This window comes from Schistocerca serialis, chromosome 2, assembly GCF_023864345.2.
Source record: "Schistocerca serialis cubense isolate TAMUIC-IGC-003099 chromosome 2, iqSchSeri2.2, whole genome shotgun sequence".
Lineage (NCBI taxonomy): Eukaryota > Metazoa > Arthropoda > Insecta > Orthoptera > Acrididae > Schistocerca > Schistocerca serialis.
The window spans coordinates 587,236,981-587,258,036 of record NC_064639.1 but is presented as its reverse complement, the minus strand read 5'-3'; the positions used below and the strand labels follow the sequence as shown (position 1 = coordinate 587,258,036).

The 21,056-nt window shown below is 38.9% G+C and overlaps 2 protein-coding genes across 3 annotated transcripts in view; one reads left to right on the top strand and one right to left on the bottom strand.

The window, feature by feature from the left end:
- Window positions 1–21,056, top strand: part of LOC126457609 (glyoxylate reductase/hydroxypyruvate reductase-like) — a 95,156-nt gene that overhangs the window by 38,452 nt on the left and 35,648 nt on the right. Inside the window, exons 2-3 of the mRNA XM_050094060.1 lie at window positions 2,947–3,077; window positions 11,847–12,036. Of these exons, the coding sequence (XP_049950017.1) occupies window positions 2,947–3,077; window positions 11,847–12,036 (321 nt within the window). The remainder of the gene's footprint in view (window positions 1–2,946; window positions 3,078–11,846; window positions 12,037–21,056) is intronic.
- Window positions 274–21,056, bottom strand: part of LOC126457612 (ragulator complex protein LAMTOR3) — a 109,021-nt gene continuing 88,238 nt past the window's right edge. Inside the window, exons 6-7 of one of the 2 annotated variants that reach the window (XR_007585495.1) lie at window positions 16,102–16,191; window positions 274–1,837 (exon numbers count right to left, since the gene is read on the bottom strand). The gene's annotated coding sequence lies outside the window, so the exon portion shown is untranslated. The remainder of the gene's footprint in view (window positions 1,838–16,101; window positions 16,192–21,056) is intronic. The other variant, XM_050094065.1, reaches the window with a different exon arrangement.

Sequence of the window (21,056 nt, the reverse complement as noted above, 5' to 3'; positions counted from 1 at the left end):
AGATAAGGTTTTAGTGTCAAGCTGTTAAACTTACTAGGGGTATCCTGACTAAAAGCCCCCATTCAGTAATTTATGAAAGAAATATAATAATTAATGTAAATTGTCTTTGAAAACTGTAGGTGATGTAATTGGAACAAATTGCCAATGAACGTTACCAAGAGACAAGAACATTGAATAGTAAAATAAAATAAAATAAATTTTGAAATACGTACCTTTGGTTGCCAAATAATGAGGCCCAGCGTTTGTATTGGCTATTTAATAAACCAAACACTATTTACAATAGACCCTCCATTTATTGTATCCAGTAATACCACGTAAAAATAAAACTGTATACACTCTTTGTTTTTTAATACTTTTAAACTGCAACTACTCCACTGAGGAGTTCAAAACTAGCTTTTACATATCTCCAACTTCAGCCAAACCAATACTTATTACACACTTACTTGGTGGGCATCACTGCCATGCCATAAATAAGTTACAATGATTACTAATTTGCAAAGTTAAGTATCTCCAGAAACCATGACAACACCACTACTCAACAGGGTTGGTACGGTGCTTCTGACTGAAGGTGACTCGGTCACAACCAGCAAACAAAATCCTGTGAATGGGAGTAACTCAATGTGCGAATTGAACCTCAGGAAGTGAAGTGCCTATACCCATGGAGATGCGTGCATGACAATGACTCAGCACGTGGGTGCGTAAAAGTAGCACATGACAACTCTTAGCAGGACCAATACCCGCTGCACTCTAATTCCACAGGAGCACTGGCTTGTTCTGCTTACTGCAGCTCACAAGTAAACACTGATGTCAGCAGTCAGCCCACAAAACGGGACACATATGCCCTCCATGGCAGGTTCCTGAACTATTCCGCTGTACTCATGCCAGTTCATTTGCCTCCATTAGGATGTCCACTGGCAGAGATACTTAACAAAGCATTGTCAAAATGTATCCAAAATGAAACTTTTAATTATAAGTTGTGAATCTTCAAAAGTCCAAGCACAGAGTTAGCTGTACAAAATGTAGTAACATGTTTTACATAAACAGAATTTCAGTAAATATATGTTCTCAGTACAAAAAATAATGAAATATTTTACACAAACAACCACACCAGATGTATTTTTGATACTAACATTCTCACTAAATCTTGAACAAATACTGAACAAGTTATTACAGATAGATTTTTCATGAACAGACTATACATAGTTTTCAGTGAAGTTAAAGCTATCATGGTATCTCCCAAAATGTTCTACAAAAGCAATATTTTATAGAATAACAACAACTTGACACAAATCACTGTGTTGTTTAAGGCTAATTACATTTGGCAACTGGTAGAAGATTCAAATTATGAATAAGTGAAGTTAACAGTTATTACACAACATTCTCTACAAGCAACTTCTGTATCTCGTTGTACATTAAAAATAAGAATTGGGTTGTAAACTAGTCTGATATCTTACAAAGTATGACAGCTTTGTGGTTTCGTTTATTGTATAAGAAAATTTTTAGTTAGGACTACCCTGTGGCATCTGCATAATAAAGCAGTAGAGCCAAGGAATGGCTATTGGTTCCTCGCAGGGACTGTTTAATGTTCATACAACAGACAACAAACTAGATTTCCTATAGCCATTCAATTACTACAGTATGCTAATTATGTTTATATGTATATACAGTTCTGTTGTCTCCATTGAAGAAAGTAGTCCTTATCCATGACTAGGACACTGAGAAATTCTTTCACTGTGTTACAATATTTTAACTTTATAGGCACTTGGGTGCTTGCTTGAGTGTGAATCTCTTTGCCCCATCTGACCCCTGCAAGGTAGCTGCCAACTCTTTCAGTTTTCTGAAACAGAATAACAACTTTATTGATCACTTGAGGATCACTCACTCTTGACTTCATGCAAGTAACTCTTTTAAAACCTCAACTTCACCCCACACGGCTCACGACTCCTTTTCTATCTTTGTGAATGCCCATGGCTGACTGCCCATTTCATATTCTCCATGCCACTCAAGAAATTAGTTTACATTCAGGCATTTCTGCCAAACACCTCCAGGAGCTACATGCAAGAATTTCAATTGGCAATTTCCTGCTTGCACTGCTAGAGCTCTTTTGCCAAGAGTTGCTTTCAGCCAGGGTTTTTCAAGTTTATTTATAAGAAATAGTGGAAAGACACAAACTCTTGAAAACAGCGTAGTCGGCTCAGACCACCACCCACTTAGCAGGATTAAGGGAAGACTGGCCAGAAAGAAGCTTCTTTCCCCTGGACATAGGTCCATGCATACACAATAGCCAGCAGGACAAGCACAAAGGTGTGATCAGAAAATTATACGTATTGTCATGATATAAGTATAAAAGTGTTGAACAAAATTTCAATATTTATTTTCATTGATTGCTACAGTTATCTCTCTCTCCTCATTTTGCATAGTTTTACCATAATTATTTCAGCTGCCGGTAGTTTCTTTACCTTCTAGTTTTTTTTCAAAATAGAAAGAAACATTCCACATGGGAAAAATATATTAAAAACAAAGATTCCATGACTTACCAAACGGGAAAGTGCTGGTAGATAGACACAATAAAAAACATACAAACACACACACAAAATTTCAAGCTTTCGCAACCAACGGTTGCTTTGTCAGGAAAGAGGGAAGGAGAGGGAAAGACGAAAGGATTTGGGTTTTAAGGGAGGGGTGTGTGTGTGTGTGTGTGTGTGTGTGTGTGTGTGTGTGTGTGTGTGTAGTCTTTCCGCTCCCGGGATTGGAATGACTCCTTACCCTCTCTCTTAAAATATATATATAATCAATTTCCATCCCATTTGCTCCATTTGTGTTCCAGATTCCTTCTCTTCCCTTCTGCTCTTCTTGTAGTTCAGTCACACATAGTGTCTCGACATTTTCTGTGTTTGTTTTCTTTTATTACAGCTACTGCTATTTTTTTTTTTTTTTCCATTTCAGATGTGATACCATTTTCTGCCCTGGCGTGCGAAACCCTAGTAGAGAACAACTACTGAGTAAAATAGAAGGCGTAGATGCTTTGTTTTGGTTTTCCAAAGTGAAAATTGACAAGGAACTCCTTGATAAAGCAGGTAATTACCAAAGTTAATCTTTATGTCCATTTTAAGTTTCTGCTGATGTTAAATGGATAAATATGATAATATATGAATGATTAAAAATAGCTGCATTAGCCTGATTCTACATGAAGCAAATACTTACATGAATGATAATTCATATGACATTATTCTATACATTTGACATCCTTTTTTGGTTTTAAATGGTTGAAAATAAATGTGGTGTTACGTACATAAAAGCTATTTTCCTCTTTACCCAATTCAGATACTGTATACTTACTTTATCATATGGGCTTGGGTGGTTGGAGGCAAAAGTTAATTATTTATGTAGTTACTGAGAGTATTATATAATGTAAACAGTTAGATACTGGAAGGGCAAATTTTTAACTTATTTTTAATATTTCATGTTTCTTAAGACAACAAAACTTTAAAAAATGTAACTAACAGATTAACGTGAATTATTGGTCTCTGATAGCATGTGTTCATAGAAAATACACCTAGAACATTGTTAATATTACCATTCAGATAAACAGTCTTCAGTTTAATTGTGTATTTGAAATTATTATACATTAATAAAGGCATATTAACTTAATGCTGTAATGCAGAACAAAACATGGAACTTCTTGAATTTGTAGCTTAATTTTGCTACTTAAAGGCATATTAGAGGGGTTATGATTCATTTTACTGACGAGATGATTCCATTATATACACCAATGGTCCAAAACATTATGACCACTTGCTTAATAATGTTTGTCCATCATTTGAGTGCAATACAGAAGAGTTTCTGCATTGCATGTGTTCAACAAGTCCTTGGTAATGTAATATAACAGACCAGGATTTGCCGATTGACAAAATGATGTACACAACTGATATACATCAATGGTATACAAGTATTTCATTTCATAAATATATATGTGATGTTACAAAAAGTAATAATCAGACTTCAAAGGAAAACAACTCAATTTTTTTAAATGGCAAAACTGTTCTTTCATACGGAAAAAAAACTTCAATTGACTGATCATCAGTATGAATTGGAACAGCATATTTTGTATAAAATGAGGAAGTGACCAATACCAGAAATGAGATACAACTCAGTCCATAGATAGCAAATAGGCCAAATGTTTTGTAATTACTGTTAACTTTTCCATTTTTAATTTTAATAGCACACAGCTGTCTTTATACTTAAAAAACATCCTTTGGGTGGCATGATATCTTTATTTTATATAAAACTGCAGTTTCATATGTTTGATAGCATAACATGATAAGCTGAGACCAGCTTAGAAATTTATATTAAACATAATAAACTGTGCAGCATTTGATCCATATTCTGTGAAAATTTCGTTCTAAAAGTAATTGTGTAATTAAAATGTTAACTAGAATTATTCTCACTGAATTATTTTAGAAAAACATTTTTTTTTAATTTTCATACTGAGAATGTATTTCTGCTGATATTATGTTTATGTCAAGATTGTCAATATATTTTGTAAAGCTAAACTCTGCATCTGGAGTCTCATATAGTTGTAAATGTTGTTATAAGTCTATTTTCTTAATCATGTTAATAATAATATATAGAACTGTAATTGTTGTATAATACAATTCGATGGATAAAAAATATACTCGACAAGTGGTGGCAGGAGGAAACACTTTTAAAAGTAAAGGAAAGGTGCAAGTTTTTGGAGCCAGTAGCTTTTTCTTCTGGCAGAAGGGTTGAAGGGGAAAGAAGAGGGATGAAGGAAAAGGACTGGTGAGCTTTAGAAAATGGGGAAAGTTATGGAAAAGTCCTCAAGAATCCCGGGTCAGAGGAGACTTACCAAATGGGATCAGAAGGAAAGATTGTTGTGGACTCCATCAAGATGAGATTTGAAAACCTGAAGCTATAAAGGTGAAAGATGGGGTAATAAGCAAGACAGAGATTAATGACAAAACATTGTGCAAGAGTTAGTAAGAACAGAAAGCTAAGTGAATTATATGTGTCAGAGGTGAGACAGGTCAAAAAGTAAGAGACATAGAAAACTAAAAGGGGGTGAAGAAAGGAATATTTCCCAAGGAGAAATGATAATACTGAAGAAATTAACATAAATTAAGGGCAGGCAAGTGACAAGAACCTAGGAAATGTTGTAAGACCATTTCCCATCTGCATAGTTCTCAGAAACTGCTGTTAGGGGGAGAATCTAGATGACAGTGTCAAGAAATAGACACTAAGTTCATGACTTTATGTTGTAGAGCATGTTCTGCAATGGTATATTGTGTGTTGCGAGTATGTACCTTCTGTCTATTCCCATTCATCCTAACTGAAAACTTGGTAGTAGTCATACCAATGTAGAAGGGTGAACGGTGTCTACGTAACTTCTGGTACATGATGTGTCATTTCACATGTGGCTATCCCTTTGATAGCATATATTTTGCCAGTTACAGGGCTGGTTTAGATGGTGGTATGAGGGTGCCTAGGGCAAGTCTTACTGTAGGGAATGGTCACAGGGGCAGGGGCCATAGGATAGAGAAATGGGAGCAGAAGGAGCATAGAGTCTGAACAGGATATTGCGGGAGATTGCGGTTTGGGAGTGGGGATGAAAAGCACTCTAAATGTGGTGGGGAAAAATGTGAGACAGAATGGACCTCATTTCAGGGCATGGTTTTAGAAAACCATAGCTTTATCAAAGTAGCTGATTAATACATTCGATACCAGGACAGTACTAAGTTTCAAGAGGCGTATTCCTAAGTTTTTTTTTTGAAGGATAAGCAGTACCATAACTGGATACAATGGTCTGTTATCAATGGAGAGACGTCTACAGACGTTAAAGTAACCTCTGGCATGCCACAGGGGAGTGTTATGGGACCATTGCTTTTCACTATATATATAAATGACCTAGTAGATAGTGTCAGAAGTCCCATGCGGCTTTTCGCGGATGATGCTGTAGTATACAGAGAAGTTGCAGCATTAGAAAATTGTAGCGAAATGCAGGAAGATCTGCAGCGGATAGGCACTTGGTGCAGGGAGTGGCAACTGACCCTTAACATAGACAAATGTAATGTATGGCGAATACATAGAAAGAAGGATCCTTTATTGTATGATTATATGATAGCAGAACAAACACTGGTAGCAGTTACTTCTGTAAAATATCTGGGAGTATGCGTGCGGAACGATTTGAAGTGGAATGATCGTATAAAATTAATTGTTGGTAAGGCAGGTACCAGGTTGAGATTCATTGGGAGAGTCCTTAGAAAATGTAGTCCATCAACAAAGGAGGTGGCTTACAAAACACTCGTTCGACCTATACTTGAGTATTGCTCATCAGTGTGGGATCCGTACCAGATCGGGTTGACGGAGGAGATAGAGAAGATCCAAAGAAGAGCGGCGCGTTTCGTCACAGGGTTATTTGGTAATCGTGATAGCATTACGGAGATGTTTAACAAACTCAAGTGGCAGACTCTGCAAGAGAGGCGCTCTGCATCGCGGTGTAGCTTGCTCGCCAGGTTTCGAGAGGGTGCGTTTCTGGATGAGGTATCGAATATATTGCTTCCCCCTACTTATACCTCCCGAGGAGATCACGAATGTAAAATTAGAGAGATTAGAGCACGCACGGAGGCTTTCAGACAGTCGTTCTTCCCGCGAACCATACGCGACTGGAACAGGAAAGGGAGGTAATGACAGTGGCACGTAAAGTGCCCTCCGCCACACACCGTTGGGTGGCTTGCAGAGTATAAATGTAGATGTAGATGTAGAAATCTGTCTTTGAACTTGGCTGGTGGGATAGTTATGTCCAGTGAAGGCCAAGTTGAGAGTGGTGGTGTATTGCTGTAAAGAGTCTGTATTTGAACAAATACATTTGTAAATATATTATCCCAAATAAATTTCACATAGTACTATTCCCAGTCCAATGTTGCTTTCCTTGATGATGAAAGTTAAAGATTATGATGAGATATTTGTACCATTCACTGCTATCATGTTCAACTTAAGACTTGCAAATTTTGAAAAGGAGTATGTGAAAAAGAGCAACATTAAATTTTTTTTTTGTTTTTCATGTTATCAACTGGTAGTAAATGAAAATGTTACAAGTTATAGCATCAGGGGCTCTATTATTGGAGGCACTTAAATTAACTTATTTTTAATGATAACTTACATATTGTAATATTAATTGTTAAAAATACCGTAATATGTGTCAGAGTGGCATGGTTTGAGTGAGTGATTCTCTACTGGAAATGGATGAGGATGCAGTAGAAGAAAGCAGCTTGTGGATACATACGCCCTTTATTGTTTATTATTTACATTCATTCAGTTTTTGTGCTATTAGCAGTGATTCCTGGCGAGTACAGCAGATACGCTGCTTTGTTGTTTCCCAGTGTGTTGACCTCTGTGCACTGGCCTTGCCAGTAGTAGCACACACTGAGTGCCGCTGCTGCTGCTGCTGCTGCTGTGTCATCGGATGTCGCGAGTAACCAGGTTACTTCAGGCTCTGGGCTAGACAGGAATCTGTTGTTGGCACAGAGAAGATGGCAGGGCCATCAACTGCTCTGAACTCCATACGAGAAGTTGGACTGTTACAGCAGGATGCATCAGGCCCCAGTGGTGCGGGACTTGAAGTCTTCAGTTTGTGCCCCAGAACAAGCTAAGGCAACTGGATTCTAGCGACATATATCCGTGGAGGTGGCAAAGTACAAAGCTTCAAGTGCCTTGGTGGTCAGGCAGCAATCAGTGGGGGAGTCGACAAGCAAGGCAGGTCACCAGGAGTTGGTGTACATGTGCATCTCAATGTTTGTATGACATTTAATTAGTTACAGTGATCTGAACCTCACTTACAGATAACTTTTATATTTGGAGTACACTGCAATGTGTGAAATGATATAATTTACTTCATATATGTAAGCAGGAGTGTTACGATGGGTTTAAGGGGGTATGTGGTATCAGATGTCTATGCATGGGTCACACAATTTCAGCAACTTAATGGCCGGTGGTTTGTGGGAGCTGCTGCTCAACAGCTTCCCAAATGCATTACATTGGGTTCAGATCAGGCAAAATTGGTGGCCAAGACATCAATTTGATTTTGCTATCATGTTCTCAAATCACTGTACCACATTTCTGGCATTCTGACATGTATAGTTATGCTGCTGGACGATGTCATCACTGTCATGGAATATGTCAGGCATGGAGCGATGCAGGTGGTGTGCAATAATGTTCACATAGTCCATTGCTGTCATGGTGCCTTATAATACTATCACACGTCCTGTGGATATCTAGGTAAATGTTTCCCACAGCATACTACTGTCCTGCATGGAGAGCTGCATCAAACCAGTCTCAGGACTGAAGACCACATCAACATCATCAACTACTGTCCTCACTGGCCTGCATTGATGGTATGGTGCACGTTTTGAGCAACCATTTTCCTGTATGATGGAGTATATGGACAGATCATCAACCTGGTGTAACAAGAAACACAATTTGCCCCTCCAGTTGACATGTTTCCATTGATTCACACTCCAAGTTTGATGATCCTATATCCACAGAAACATACTTGATGATGTTTTTGGATCAACACAGAAACACTTAGAGGTTGTCTGCTTAGGACCCCATATTTAACAATACAGGGTTATTACAAATGATTGAAGCAATTTCACAGTTCTACAACATCTTTATTATTTGAGATATTTTCACAATGCTTTGCACACACATACAAAAACTCAAAAAGTTTTTTTAGGCATTCACAAATGTTCGATATGTGCGGGCTTGTAGCAATTGTAAACGGTAGGGCTTCTGCTTTACCCTTTTCATAAGATTTTCCAAACCATCGGCTGTGGTACGTTTAGCTCCCTGCTTGCTTTATTCGTCGACTTCCGCGGGTTACGCGTGAAACTTGCCCGCACGCGTTCAACCGTTTCTTTGCTCACTGCAGGCCGACCCGTTGATTTCCCCTTACAGAGGCATCCAGAAGCTTTAAACTGCGCATACCATCGCCGAATGGAGTTAGCAGTTGGTGGATCTTTGTTGAACTTCGTCCTGAAGTGTCGTTGCACTGTTATGACTGACTGATGTGAGTGCATTTCAAGCACGACATACGCTTTCTCGGCTCCTGTCGCCATTTTGTCTCACTGCGCTCTCGAGCGCTCTGGCGGCAGAAACCTGAAGTGCGGCTTCAGCCGAACAAAACTTTATGAGTTTTTCTACCTATCTGTAGTGTGTCGTGACCATATGTCAATGAATGGAGCTACAGTGAATTTATGAAATCGCTTCAATCATTTGTAATAGCCCTGTACATGCTGAATAGTGTGCGTCGAACACTTGTATCTATATTAGCATAGTACTCTGTTGTCAGATCTGCCACAGATTGGTGCCTGTCCTACTTCACACAGCAGGCAAGCCTCCAATTCACACATACTGTGATGAGATATGGATGCCCAACACCTTGTTGCCTATTTGTGGTTTCAGCATTCTTCAACCACTTTTGATAGATGCTCACAACAGTAGCAAGCAAGTAGTTGATCAGCTTCACCATTTATGAGATGCTTGTTCCCAGGTGATAAGCCATAACATTCTGCCATTTGTTTTTGCAGACCATATTACCACTAGAATGGTTCCCCATTTGTCTCTGCTCCACTGACATACTTCACCTACTGTGTCACAAGTCTGCAGCATACCTAGACAGCATTCCGTCGTGCAGCAGGCAGTGCTCGCAATACACTGGTGTGCAAAATCAAAGCAACAAACTGCTATTTCCCCATCCTGTGTCTAATTAATAATATAATTGCATAAATTATCAACAGATGTCCATATGATTGTGTTCTGCTTGGAAGATGGCATTCTGGTCAATGAGCAACCATGCCAGTGATTATGTCAAGGCACCTATCAAATGGGGTAGTGTTTGCAGGTAGTCCCACATGCAGTCATTGTGTGCACAGTCACAGACAGTACAGTGTGGCACAGCGAAGACACCTACCAGACTCTGCAGTGGACAGCCATAGGAAGAATGGATGCAAGACAATCGCAAACTGATATGGCCTGATGGCTTAATGTGAATTGTTCTGTTGTTTCTCAGATATGGCGACAGTTTTTAGAGACTAAAACAGTATCCCGAAGACCAGGGCAGGGCCAACATGTGTGACATCAGAAAGAGAGGACCATTGTTTGGCTGTAATGGCATGATTGTACCACCTTACGACACATGGCAGCATCATCCACTGGACAGGTCATATTGAGGCAAACATTGCAAGGAAGGCTTCGGTAGAGTGACTTTTATTCTCGGAGACCTGCTGTACATGTACCTCTGACGCGTCTTCAAAGAAGAGAAAATCTAGAGTGAAGTCGTCAACATGCTACCTGGACGGTTGAACAGTATGCCAATATTGTTTTCACAGATGATTTGATCTGGAGAGTGATTCTCAACATATTCACATCTGGAGGGAATGTAGAACATGATTTTGGAATCAAAATTTTGTGGAAAGAGACCTTTTCACAGATGATTTGATCTGGAGAGTGATTCTCAACATATTCACATCTAGAGCGAATGTAGAACACGATTTTGGGACCAAAATTTTGTGGAAAGAGACCATTTCGAGAAGGATCCCTAATGGTGTAGGCATGGATTACATTGACCACTCGAATGCCCCATCATGAAATTGTATTGGTGAATCAGCAAGGTTTAACTGCTGTTAGGTATCGTGACGAGACTCTTAGGGACCTCATGTGCAGTTGTTGCAAGGTGCTGTGGGCCTAAACATCATGCTGATGGATGATAATACTCAATCTCATAGAGCACAGGTGGTTGGTGTTTTCTTGGAAATGCAAGATATTGCACACATGAGGTGACCTGCCCACTCTCTCAATTTGAATCCCATAGAGCATGTCTGAGATGCACTAGAAAGACAGGTTGCATCACGTCAGCGTCCACCAACCTCTCTCCAAGAGTCGCGAGCAGCTTTACAGGGAAAATGGGCATTATTGTCTCAACATGAGAGTGATGACATTGTTCCCAACATTCCCTATTGCTGCCAGAGGTGGTCACACCCCATACTGAGCACATTAACCTGTTGTTGGAATGTGTATGCAAATCCATTAAGTCAGAAAAAATGAAGGACTTTTCTCTACCATTATGCACATACCATTTCTTACAGTCTGTATTCTGTACTTTCTTCTACTTAACTATCACCTGTTTATACTGTTTTGTTGTAAGATAAATGCAAACTTGCAAAATTTCCATTTGTTGCTTTAATTTTTGACACCGATATATTTTGTCTCACGAGAGTGTGTCGGAACAAGTGCTGTAAATATCCTTTAGCTCTACAGAAGTCACCTAATCCATTTGTTTATTTACTCATTTTGCTAATGATTTAAAGAAAAATAAGGAGTTTCTTTAGTTGAATGAAAGAGCCAATAACAGCACTTTTTGACAGAGAAACAGAAATGAAGATGATCTGGAACTATAAGAATGGGCCATTGTTATGACTATTCTTGTAGATAATCTGGGATTTCTAAACAGTTAGAAAGAAAATTGTGTCAGTTTGTACTCTGTAACAATAGGCTGCTAGCATCATCAATACTAATGCCACTCAGTTTCTAATCTTTTGCAGTTAATAAATAGCATTTCATGATAAGTTCAGTGAATATATACACCACACTTCATTATAAATACCGTGTGCGTGAAATCACTGAAATGCACTGTATTTCTAGCACCGAGTCTTAACCCTCTGTTTGTTCTGTTTTGTTTTTTTTTTTTTTTTTTTTTTTTTTTTTCCCCCTATTGTTTCTCTAGTTTTTGTAACTCACTGAAAAGTTGTCACAATTTTTTTGTGCCTCAGGTCCTAATCTGAAAGTTGTGGCAACAATGTCTGCTGGGTATGACCACATAGATGTGAAGGAAGTGAAGTCTCGTGGAATTAAAATAGGAATTACCCCAAAGGTCTTAGATGCTGCTGTAGCTGATGTCGCAATGGCGCTTGCTTTGGCAGTGGCAAGAAGAATGCCTGAAGGACGTCAAAAAATTGAGAGGTCAGACTAAATATTATTAACTGTAAGTTTTCTAAAATATCAGTTAATGTAGTTACTACAGTACTTCATGTTCCACATAGCCATAAGTTAACTAAATCACAGTGATGTAAAATGTATGAAGTAATTACAGTAAATGTGTACATTAAATTTTAACAATTTATTCCATACAGAAAATTGTTCCATTTTAAAGTTAAACAGGAATGACAGTGACATTTATCTTACATGCATAGAGCCATATAGGTATTTATACACACACTCAGAAAATGCAGAATTTTGGTATCTGTTTAGAATGTGATACACAATAATTCCCACACATTGTTATTTATCATACCTGTAAGAAATAAAAAAAGATTCTGTTTTAGATGTATTTTTATTTAATTAGATTATTAATACTAGATTTGATGCTGACAGGAAGAGCATCTGTTCTGTATGCTGGAATAAAGAACTCCATTTTGGATTAAAGTAAAACATTTTACTTCTCTATGCAAATCATACTTATTTCTAGTATAATGATTGTGATAGTTTCTAAAAAATATTCAGACACCATCGTCAGACAGGTTGAAGTAAAACTTGTCTGAAAATGCTACATTTTATCACTCATCATGCTTGTAACAGCTATCACATCCTCATCGAAGTCTTACAATTTTTGTGCTTTCTGGATAATGGAAGCCAACACAATGGCATACCTGCCACCTGTCTAGCCCCCAGTAGATGGCACTGGGTTTTTTGTTCAGACAGGTTCAGAGAAACTGCAGTGTTCCAATGGTAAACCGATACTGTGGATGAACATGATGCACCTTGACAGCCTTGTGGACAAGACGGTGGTCATACCAAGCAGTACTCACAAACTCAGTCGAACTCCAGCTTGTGATTTTTTTTTTTTTTTTTTTTTTTTGCACCTATAATCATACAGCACCATATTTCATCCTGTCCTCATACCATTTCTGCTTGTGCTCCTCTGACTCCAGCCAAAACTGTAGACACAATGCAATTCAGAGATACAGGGTTGTGCATGAAAAAGTGATCTTGAGTACTAGAAGGCTCATTGTCACCCACCAATTGTCATCTATTGTTTTCAAGCTGTTGCTTGCATTAACTTATTTGTTGTTTCTTTATTATGTAATTAGTACATGTTTATCTATTTGTTGTTGTACCTCCTCATGTTGTGCAACAATTTGTGTGTAACTGGCGAGCAGTCTGTACTCCAGGCCAATTTTTCGTGCAACATCCTGTATAATTAATATTTAGATATAGTAAATCCATACATATTATAAAAATGTGTGTATGTGAGTATGTTCCACATCTGCTCCTAAACCACTGGACTGATTTCAATGAAACTTGGTACACATATTATTTAGTATCAGAAAAGAAATACACTCATGTTCAGAGAAACAGAACACCTTGAATGACTAATGATAGGATGTTCATATTCACAGGACATGTGCACTAGCATGTTCTGCAGAAATTTTTAGCATTTGAACCATGTCAGCCCATGGGTTCCATGTCAACATTGATACTGTGGTGCAATGCCAGCTACCAGTAAAATGTGCTTACAGCTCCCATTGTAGCTATAAACTGAAGATATTGGATCAGTGTGACTTGAGCAGATGTACAGGATGCCTCACATTATGTATGTGCAAACTGTACCATCAAGTCATTGAGTTTGAAAGAGGCCACATTATTGTCATGAGAGAATGTGATGCATCCATGCGGGAAACTGGTGCTCTTTGGGACAAAGTGTTTCGGCAGTGCAATTGGTGTATCCAGTATGGTTCACAGAAGGCAATAGAATATGACGAGATGGGTCAGGTCGCACCACTCAGACCACCACCCTGAGAAGATTGACATCTCATCCAAATGACAGTGCAGGATGGATCTGCACCCTCCTCAGCTCTGGTGCAACAGTGGAACTGTCTAACACATTGTACACTATCAGGGTTGACTGTCCATCACCATTTATTATGGCATGGGTTATATGCAGATTGTCCACTTCTCTGCCTACCTTTGATGAATGTGCAGAAACATGCTAGACACAATGGTGTATGGAATGACATCACTGTGGACAGAAATGGCATCAGATAATAACCAGGTTCTGTTTCCTTGAAAATGATGGCTGCATTTTGGTTCACAACAGGCAGGAGGAGCAGCATCACAGTAGCTGCATTCGCACAAGACACACAGGGCAACTCAAGGTCTTATGGTGTGGGTGCTATTGGGTACAACAACAAATCACAATTGGTGTGTGTCCATGGCAATGTGACAAGCGTGACCTAAGTGAATGACATCCTGCTACCCGTAGCCATACCCTTTCTGCACATCACTCCAAATGACATTTTTCAGCAAGACAATGCGCAACTACATGTTGCATGAACACATGCCTTCTTGGTGTCACAGTATTTCAGCCTTTTGCCCTGGCCCACCAGATCACCAGGCTTACTGTCAATTGAAACAGTGCAGGATAGGGTGAAACGATGGGTGCAGTGCTGTGACCCAGTGCCAACCACCACATATGAACTTAGGAACTAGGTGAATGCAGCATGGATGGCAGTATCACAGGATGCCATTTGTGCCTTGTATGCATTGATGCCATCACACATGGAACAATTTATCAGGGCTCATGGCAGACTCTGCGCCTACTAGGAAACAGGACTCGTGCTGAACCGAGGTGACTGAAATGCTAATCATTTCTGCAGAACGTACTAATGTACATATCCTGTGAATATGAACATCCTATCTCTAGCCATTCAAGATGTTCTATTTTTTCTGAACATGAGTGTACTATGCGGTTAAGAAGCAGCAACTTCCTATTGGGGTGAGTGTGATAATATGGAGAGAGAGAAGGGGGGAGGAAGAGACTGAGGGACAGAGAGGGATCAAGGGGGATATGGACACAAGTATGGGAGGAGATGGACAGAGAGAGGGGCAGGGAGAAATGTAAAGAGAAGAGGAGGAGATGGGCAGAGGAAGGAAAGAGGAGACGCACAGACAAAGGGAGGAAGAAATGGACAGAGAGAAGGGGACAAGGAGAAATGGGAGGGAGGGGAGGGGGAGGGGGGAGAGAGATGCTACAGGAGGAGAAGGATTCTGAAAGGGGAAGAGGAGATGGACAGAGATAGTGGGGTAGAGCAGATGGACACATAGAGGTTAGCAGGAGATGGAGAGAAAGTGTGTGGGGGGGGGGGGGGGGGAGACGGAGATGGACAGAGAGGTGGGCAGAGGGGAGGAGGAAGAGATGGACTAATAGAATTGGAATAAATACATGTCTGGGCAATGCTGGGACTCAGCTATTTACAGAGATATGTGTAAGTTGATATAAAAGAATAATGTTTGTTTTGAGGTTTTTGCAAACTCATTACAATAATTTGAATTTATAGAAATGAATTTTATAACATGAAATAATTATTTGAAACATCGTTAATTTATATTGCAATTTAAAAAATGGATACAAATATTATTATCTGGTTTTGTATGTGACAGGATCACATGTATAATTATTATTTATATGAATGACACTTTAAAGGTGAAACTACAATGATTTAATTGAAATTAATGCAAAAAAAGGCAAGATAACTGATTGATACTGGGGCATTATGTAAAATGAAGAGACCAATTCTGGACAAAGTGGACTCTTGTACCTCAAAAAACATTAGATGATCTGATACCAAGCCAGTCCTGTGGGTGAAGGTGTGTGGTCCTTTACAGCAATGTAAATAAGATGATGGGCATACCATGCAGTACACACACACACACACACACACACACACACACACACACACACACACACTGTTGTAACACTGTGGTACCTATTCAAACAAAGACGGTACTCGTTCTGTTCTCATCTCACACTTCACTTGCCACTACACTTATGCAGCCTTATAATATCCTGATACATCCTGTTTCAGTGACCTGTCTGTTATTGAATGTTTTTGCATCCAGTGCCCACCTTACATAATGTGGAATATCTCTTTATTTACAGCATATTCACTACCACAGCTGACAGGTAAACATTAAAACAGATTACGGATGCAATGAGGGAACAAGAATGGTTTCTGATAAACTACTCACTTTGTCATTCATTAGAGGCAGTATTTCAGCTTGAACAAATTTCATTGTCATGTATGGACCTAAGACACTGAAGATTGCAGTCATCGAGACCTGTGGAGGAAACAAACATAAAATATTCCTTGAACAGCTGAATACCTTCCAACACATGAAAATTGATCAGTTTTAGACTGACTTTTGTACTATGGGCTCCATTTTATTGTTAGGCTCCTCAAATTACACTACATGCAGTTCTTATTATCAAACAACAGTAGCTATGTTTTAATACAACATAGAAGTTGTCAGTGAATTTCATAATATTCTTTAATCACCATTTCCAACTACACTGCTGCTCCTGTGTGCTACTTTTTTGAAAATATAGCATGTCCTACACACATTTTCACCGTATATGCTGTTGTTTTTGCAAGATGAACACTTTTGGCTGTTTTTCATACATTTATTTTCCGAACTTAGACATACCTGAACTGCAGAGATGTTTTCTTGAGGTGTTTTTATACACATTTCTCCTGTTTTGTTACAGTGGAGAATAATCCCATTTTCAGGATCAAGTTCACGCAGTTCTTTTGGCAGTTTGCATACATATCAAAAAATGTAGCAGCTCATATAAAAACTGTTACAGAGTACAAAATAATCTGCTAACACCTCCCCCTCTCCCCTTTCCAGGAAGTGAGTCACAACTTTCATCTGTCTTAATTTTGTTAAAATTTCATTTGTAATATTTTCTAATTAACAGGTATTCCTTAAAGTCTTTTTCATGACTGTGGAGAAAATGTGCAATACTTAGTTAATTATATTTTCAGAATTAAAATATGCTGTATGACACAAGGCTATAATTACATTCATTTATTCATTCAGTGACATGTTGTGTTCCATAAAGCCTCTCTGGAGACCAAACTGAGACGTTATTAAAAAGTTATTCTCAGAAAGATGATTCAGTGTTCTGTGACCATGATTGTGATTTTTATTGGTCCTGCAAGTTATTTTCTGTATAGCTATGCAAATTGTACACAGAACACATGCGTAATAATATAAAATACATAATGGTTTATATTTATATTTTATAATACATAATGTTACTCCATACGTAATAATTTACAACATTGGAGTCTAAAAAATACCCTTTTGTGTATTATATCTGACTGTAAATAAGTGGTATAGTGCAACATTTGTGTCTATTGCTAGTTCACATTTAATGCTAGTTCACTTTCTCTTAACCTGCTACATACAAATTGTTATTCATAGGGTGAACTTTAGCTCACTATCTCTTCATACAATGTCAGAATTTTTTCTGGAGCTGCAGGGGAAGTGTTCTAGGGTTTGAGGCTTTGTAATTCTCTATAACACTTGTTTTAATTCCATGTTGCATGTATGACTCAAAAAGTCTGTAATAGATAGAGCACAAGAGGTCTTGATGTGCATACTGAGCTAGTCGTAAGCCAACTTCTCAAAAGTTTTTGAGAACATGGAAAAGTGGACTTATAGGTAAAGGTCCCTTGTGTATTTCCTTTTTTCTGAACAGATGTTACTACAGCATAATAAATCAGTCTTTTGTGACTGGAGTGGAAAGGGGGGGAGGGGGGGGGGGGTAACTGCCAAGGCTGCACAAGATTTTAGTACTTTAGTTGAAATACCATTGTAGCCATAGCCACAAGAGTTACTATTCTTCAGTGACATTATGATTTCTGTGATCTCATTGGTAGATGAATCTGGAAATGTGAATGACTGATAGTAGAGTATGCAATGCATGTCTAAGTAAATGTAAAAAATACACTAGTGTTCAAAAGTTAAGCATAATCATGAAAATGAGAAGAGAAAAGGTGAGCAATCACCAAACATCACCATAAATACTTATCTATGAACCCTATTTGTTGACTCTGTGTAGGAAAGAAGTACTCCACACTGTGAATAGTGGCATTACTGAAAGGCAACCACAAAAAATGCATGGACCACTGACATCTCAGTCTGGTTTGGCCATTTACAGTGAGCAGAGTGTAGCCCCTTGCTAAAGTTGTTAGCGGAATGACATAAAGATGCCATTTGGATTCTGTTGTGCAGGGTAAAATATTCCGCTGCCAGGAAGCAGGTCAAATGCAGACTGAAATCTCAGTATCCTTGGATGAGCCACAGAAGGTCATTTCCAGGCATTAGCAATGGCCTTGAGATACAGGAGATAGTCTTCATAGGCCAGTAGAAGGCTGACCATGAATAATGACTCCACAGCAGGCCTGAGATCTGGCCGTAACTGCCCAATGAAATGGGAATACATCTGCAAGTCAGTTGACTGCAGAATTTGCAGCTGCCTCAGGAAATGCTGTCTCCCGACAGACTGTGTATCAGACGCTTAGGATAGCAAGACTGTTTGCCAGATGTCCACATCGAGTTGCTCTTGTGGATGAATTTCTTGAAGGTGATGTAGTGTTTCGAGAATTTCCGCATGAATGTTAGAACCACTTGGCCTTCTACCATCTCAAAGACATGATATTTTAAATATAAGTGTGAGATAACCTATTTACTGCATGTCTCCTGTCTGTGTGTGCATGTCCAAAGTGTGTAGTGAGAAGACTGTAGATATGGTGGTCGAACGGCATCAACGAGTACTTGTCGGTGGCACCAAGGAAGTTGTAATGGAAGAACACGGCAGCCCCAAGGAACTTCTGTGTTATTCTGTGCTGTTTTATAACTTTGACTATTGCAGTGACGAAAAAAACAGTAGAGTTGAAAAAAGATTTTTAGTAACTTTTAACACAGATGTGCTAGAGGCAAGACTTATTCATGATTTCCATGGTTGTTGAATCAACTATGTGGTAAATGTATCTTAATTTGCGTCTAATGTGAGATGACATGGGCGGCTTACCAGAAGTCTAATGTTTATGCGAGAAATGATAATTTTGTTCTTTATGAAAGTTGAAATACACCGACAGTGAACTAAAAGTATTCTTAGAGTACCTACTCATTTCACGAGTAGAGAGAGAGAGAGAGAAAGTGTCATATATATTCCTTTAACTTGCATCATTCTTTGGAGAAGAAGTTTTTGGAGACTGACATAGCCGGCTATCCAGAGAAGAAGATTGGCTGTGCATACTGAGTAAGTCTCTGTGTGTAAAAGAAGTGAGGAGGTTGCAATCCAACTTCACACATTCTTGCCGTCAAGAACATTAGAGTGAAGATATCCATCACACGAACTGGCCATTGAGGTCCCCTGATCTTATTTCTATACACATGCCTGGGATGCAGTATGGAAGTGAATTGCATCCTGTCAGCCTCCATTAGGACTGTTCCAGACCTCCACACTGCTCTGCCTGAGGAAGGGATCAAATGCCAAGAGAGTGCTTTAATCAGCTCATAAAGAGCATACTACATTACTGTGCAGTCTGTATAGCTGTTAGGGGTAGCCGTATCCCCCTATTAACAGGTTCTTTCGTTGTGGAAGAGATTTCCCAGTTGTGTTATTTTCTTACAAATGTGTATCTTAACTATCAGAACATTATGTTTCAGGCACTTGTGTGTGGAAAATACCTTGTGGTCAAGCTCTAGCTTGTTCAGTAATCCTCCCAATATCCTCTGAGATATTTAGTGAGTCATGGAACGTGTATTGGAAAGACAGATTAGACGCCATAGGACTGGGAGTGTTCATTCCTGTTGACAAAAAGTTATTATTTTGCATATAACATGTATAGGTGAAACCATGTTAATTGTTGGCTGTTTTTACCAGCCACCTGATTCTGCTGTGACAGTTCTAGAGGCATTTAAAGAAATTCTATGGTCAGTTGTGCATAAATACCCAGATCATGCAATACTAGTCGGAGGCAACCTTAACCTATAGTATAGATGGGGCTGTCTTTGGATTCATTGTGGGGAGTACACACAGACATTCATGCGAAGTACTGTTGAACACGTTTTCTGAAACCTATCTTGAGCAGCTAGTTCAGCAGCCAACAAACGATGGAAATATCTTAGACCTGGTAGCTACCAATAGGCTTATCAACAACATCAATGTAGAAACAGGGATTAACAGTCATGATGTCATTATAGCAACTATGGCTATGAAATTTAATAAAGGTTAGGGAACTGTTTCTTCTAGAAAGAGCAGATAAGCAGTTGTTAGCAGCTCACGAAGACACTGAGTTGACTCCACTTATTTCCAGAGGAATTAGGAGCAAAGTTTAAGCAAATTGTAAACAGTAGTCTGGAGAGTCGTGTGCCTAGTAAGTGGATTAAGGATGGAAAAGACCCATCACAGTTTAATAATAACATTCAGAAAATGCTGAGGAGTCGGAGGCTGTCACACTCTCAGTTCCAAAGAAAATGCACAAATGATGACAAGCAAAAGTTAGTAGAGATTTGTGCATATGTGGAAAGATCTATGTGCAAAGCATACAACTACCACCATCATACCTTAGCAAAAGATCTGGCGGGGAATCTGAGAAAATTCTGATCCTATGTAAAATCACTAAGCAGGTCTAAGGCTTCCATCCAGTCTGTTGTTAACCAGTCTGGTGTGGCTGTTGAAAATAGCAAAACGAAAGCTGAAGTTTTAAATTTTGCAGGGGAATCATTCAAACATACCATCATTTGAATATCAAACAGACTCCCGTATGCACGACATAGTAATAAGCATCCCTGGTGTAGACAAACAACAGAAAGATTTGAAAGCAAATAAGTCACCAGGTCCATATGGAATCCTAATTCGATTTTACAGAATACTCTATGCCATTGGTCCCCCACTTAGCTCACATTTACCATGACACTCTTGCCCAGCAAAAAGTCCCACACAACTGGAAAAAAGTGCAGGTAATCCTGTATATAAGAAGGGTAAAAGAACAGACCTGCAAAATTACAGACCAATATACCTAATCTTGGTTTACTGCAGAATCTGTGAACATATTCTCAGTTCGAATTTAATAAATTTTTTCAGACCTAGAAGCTTTTGTCCACAAGTCAGCATGGTTTTAGAACGC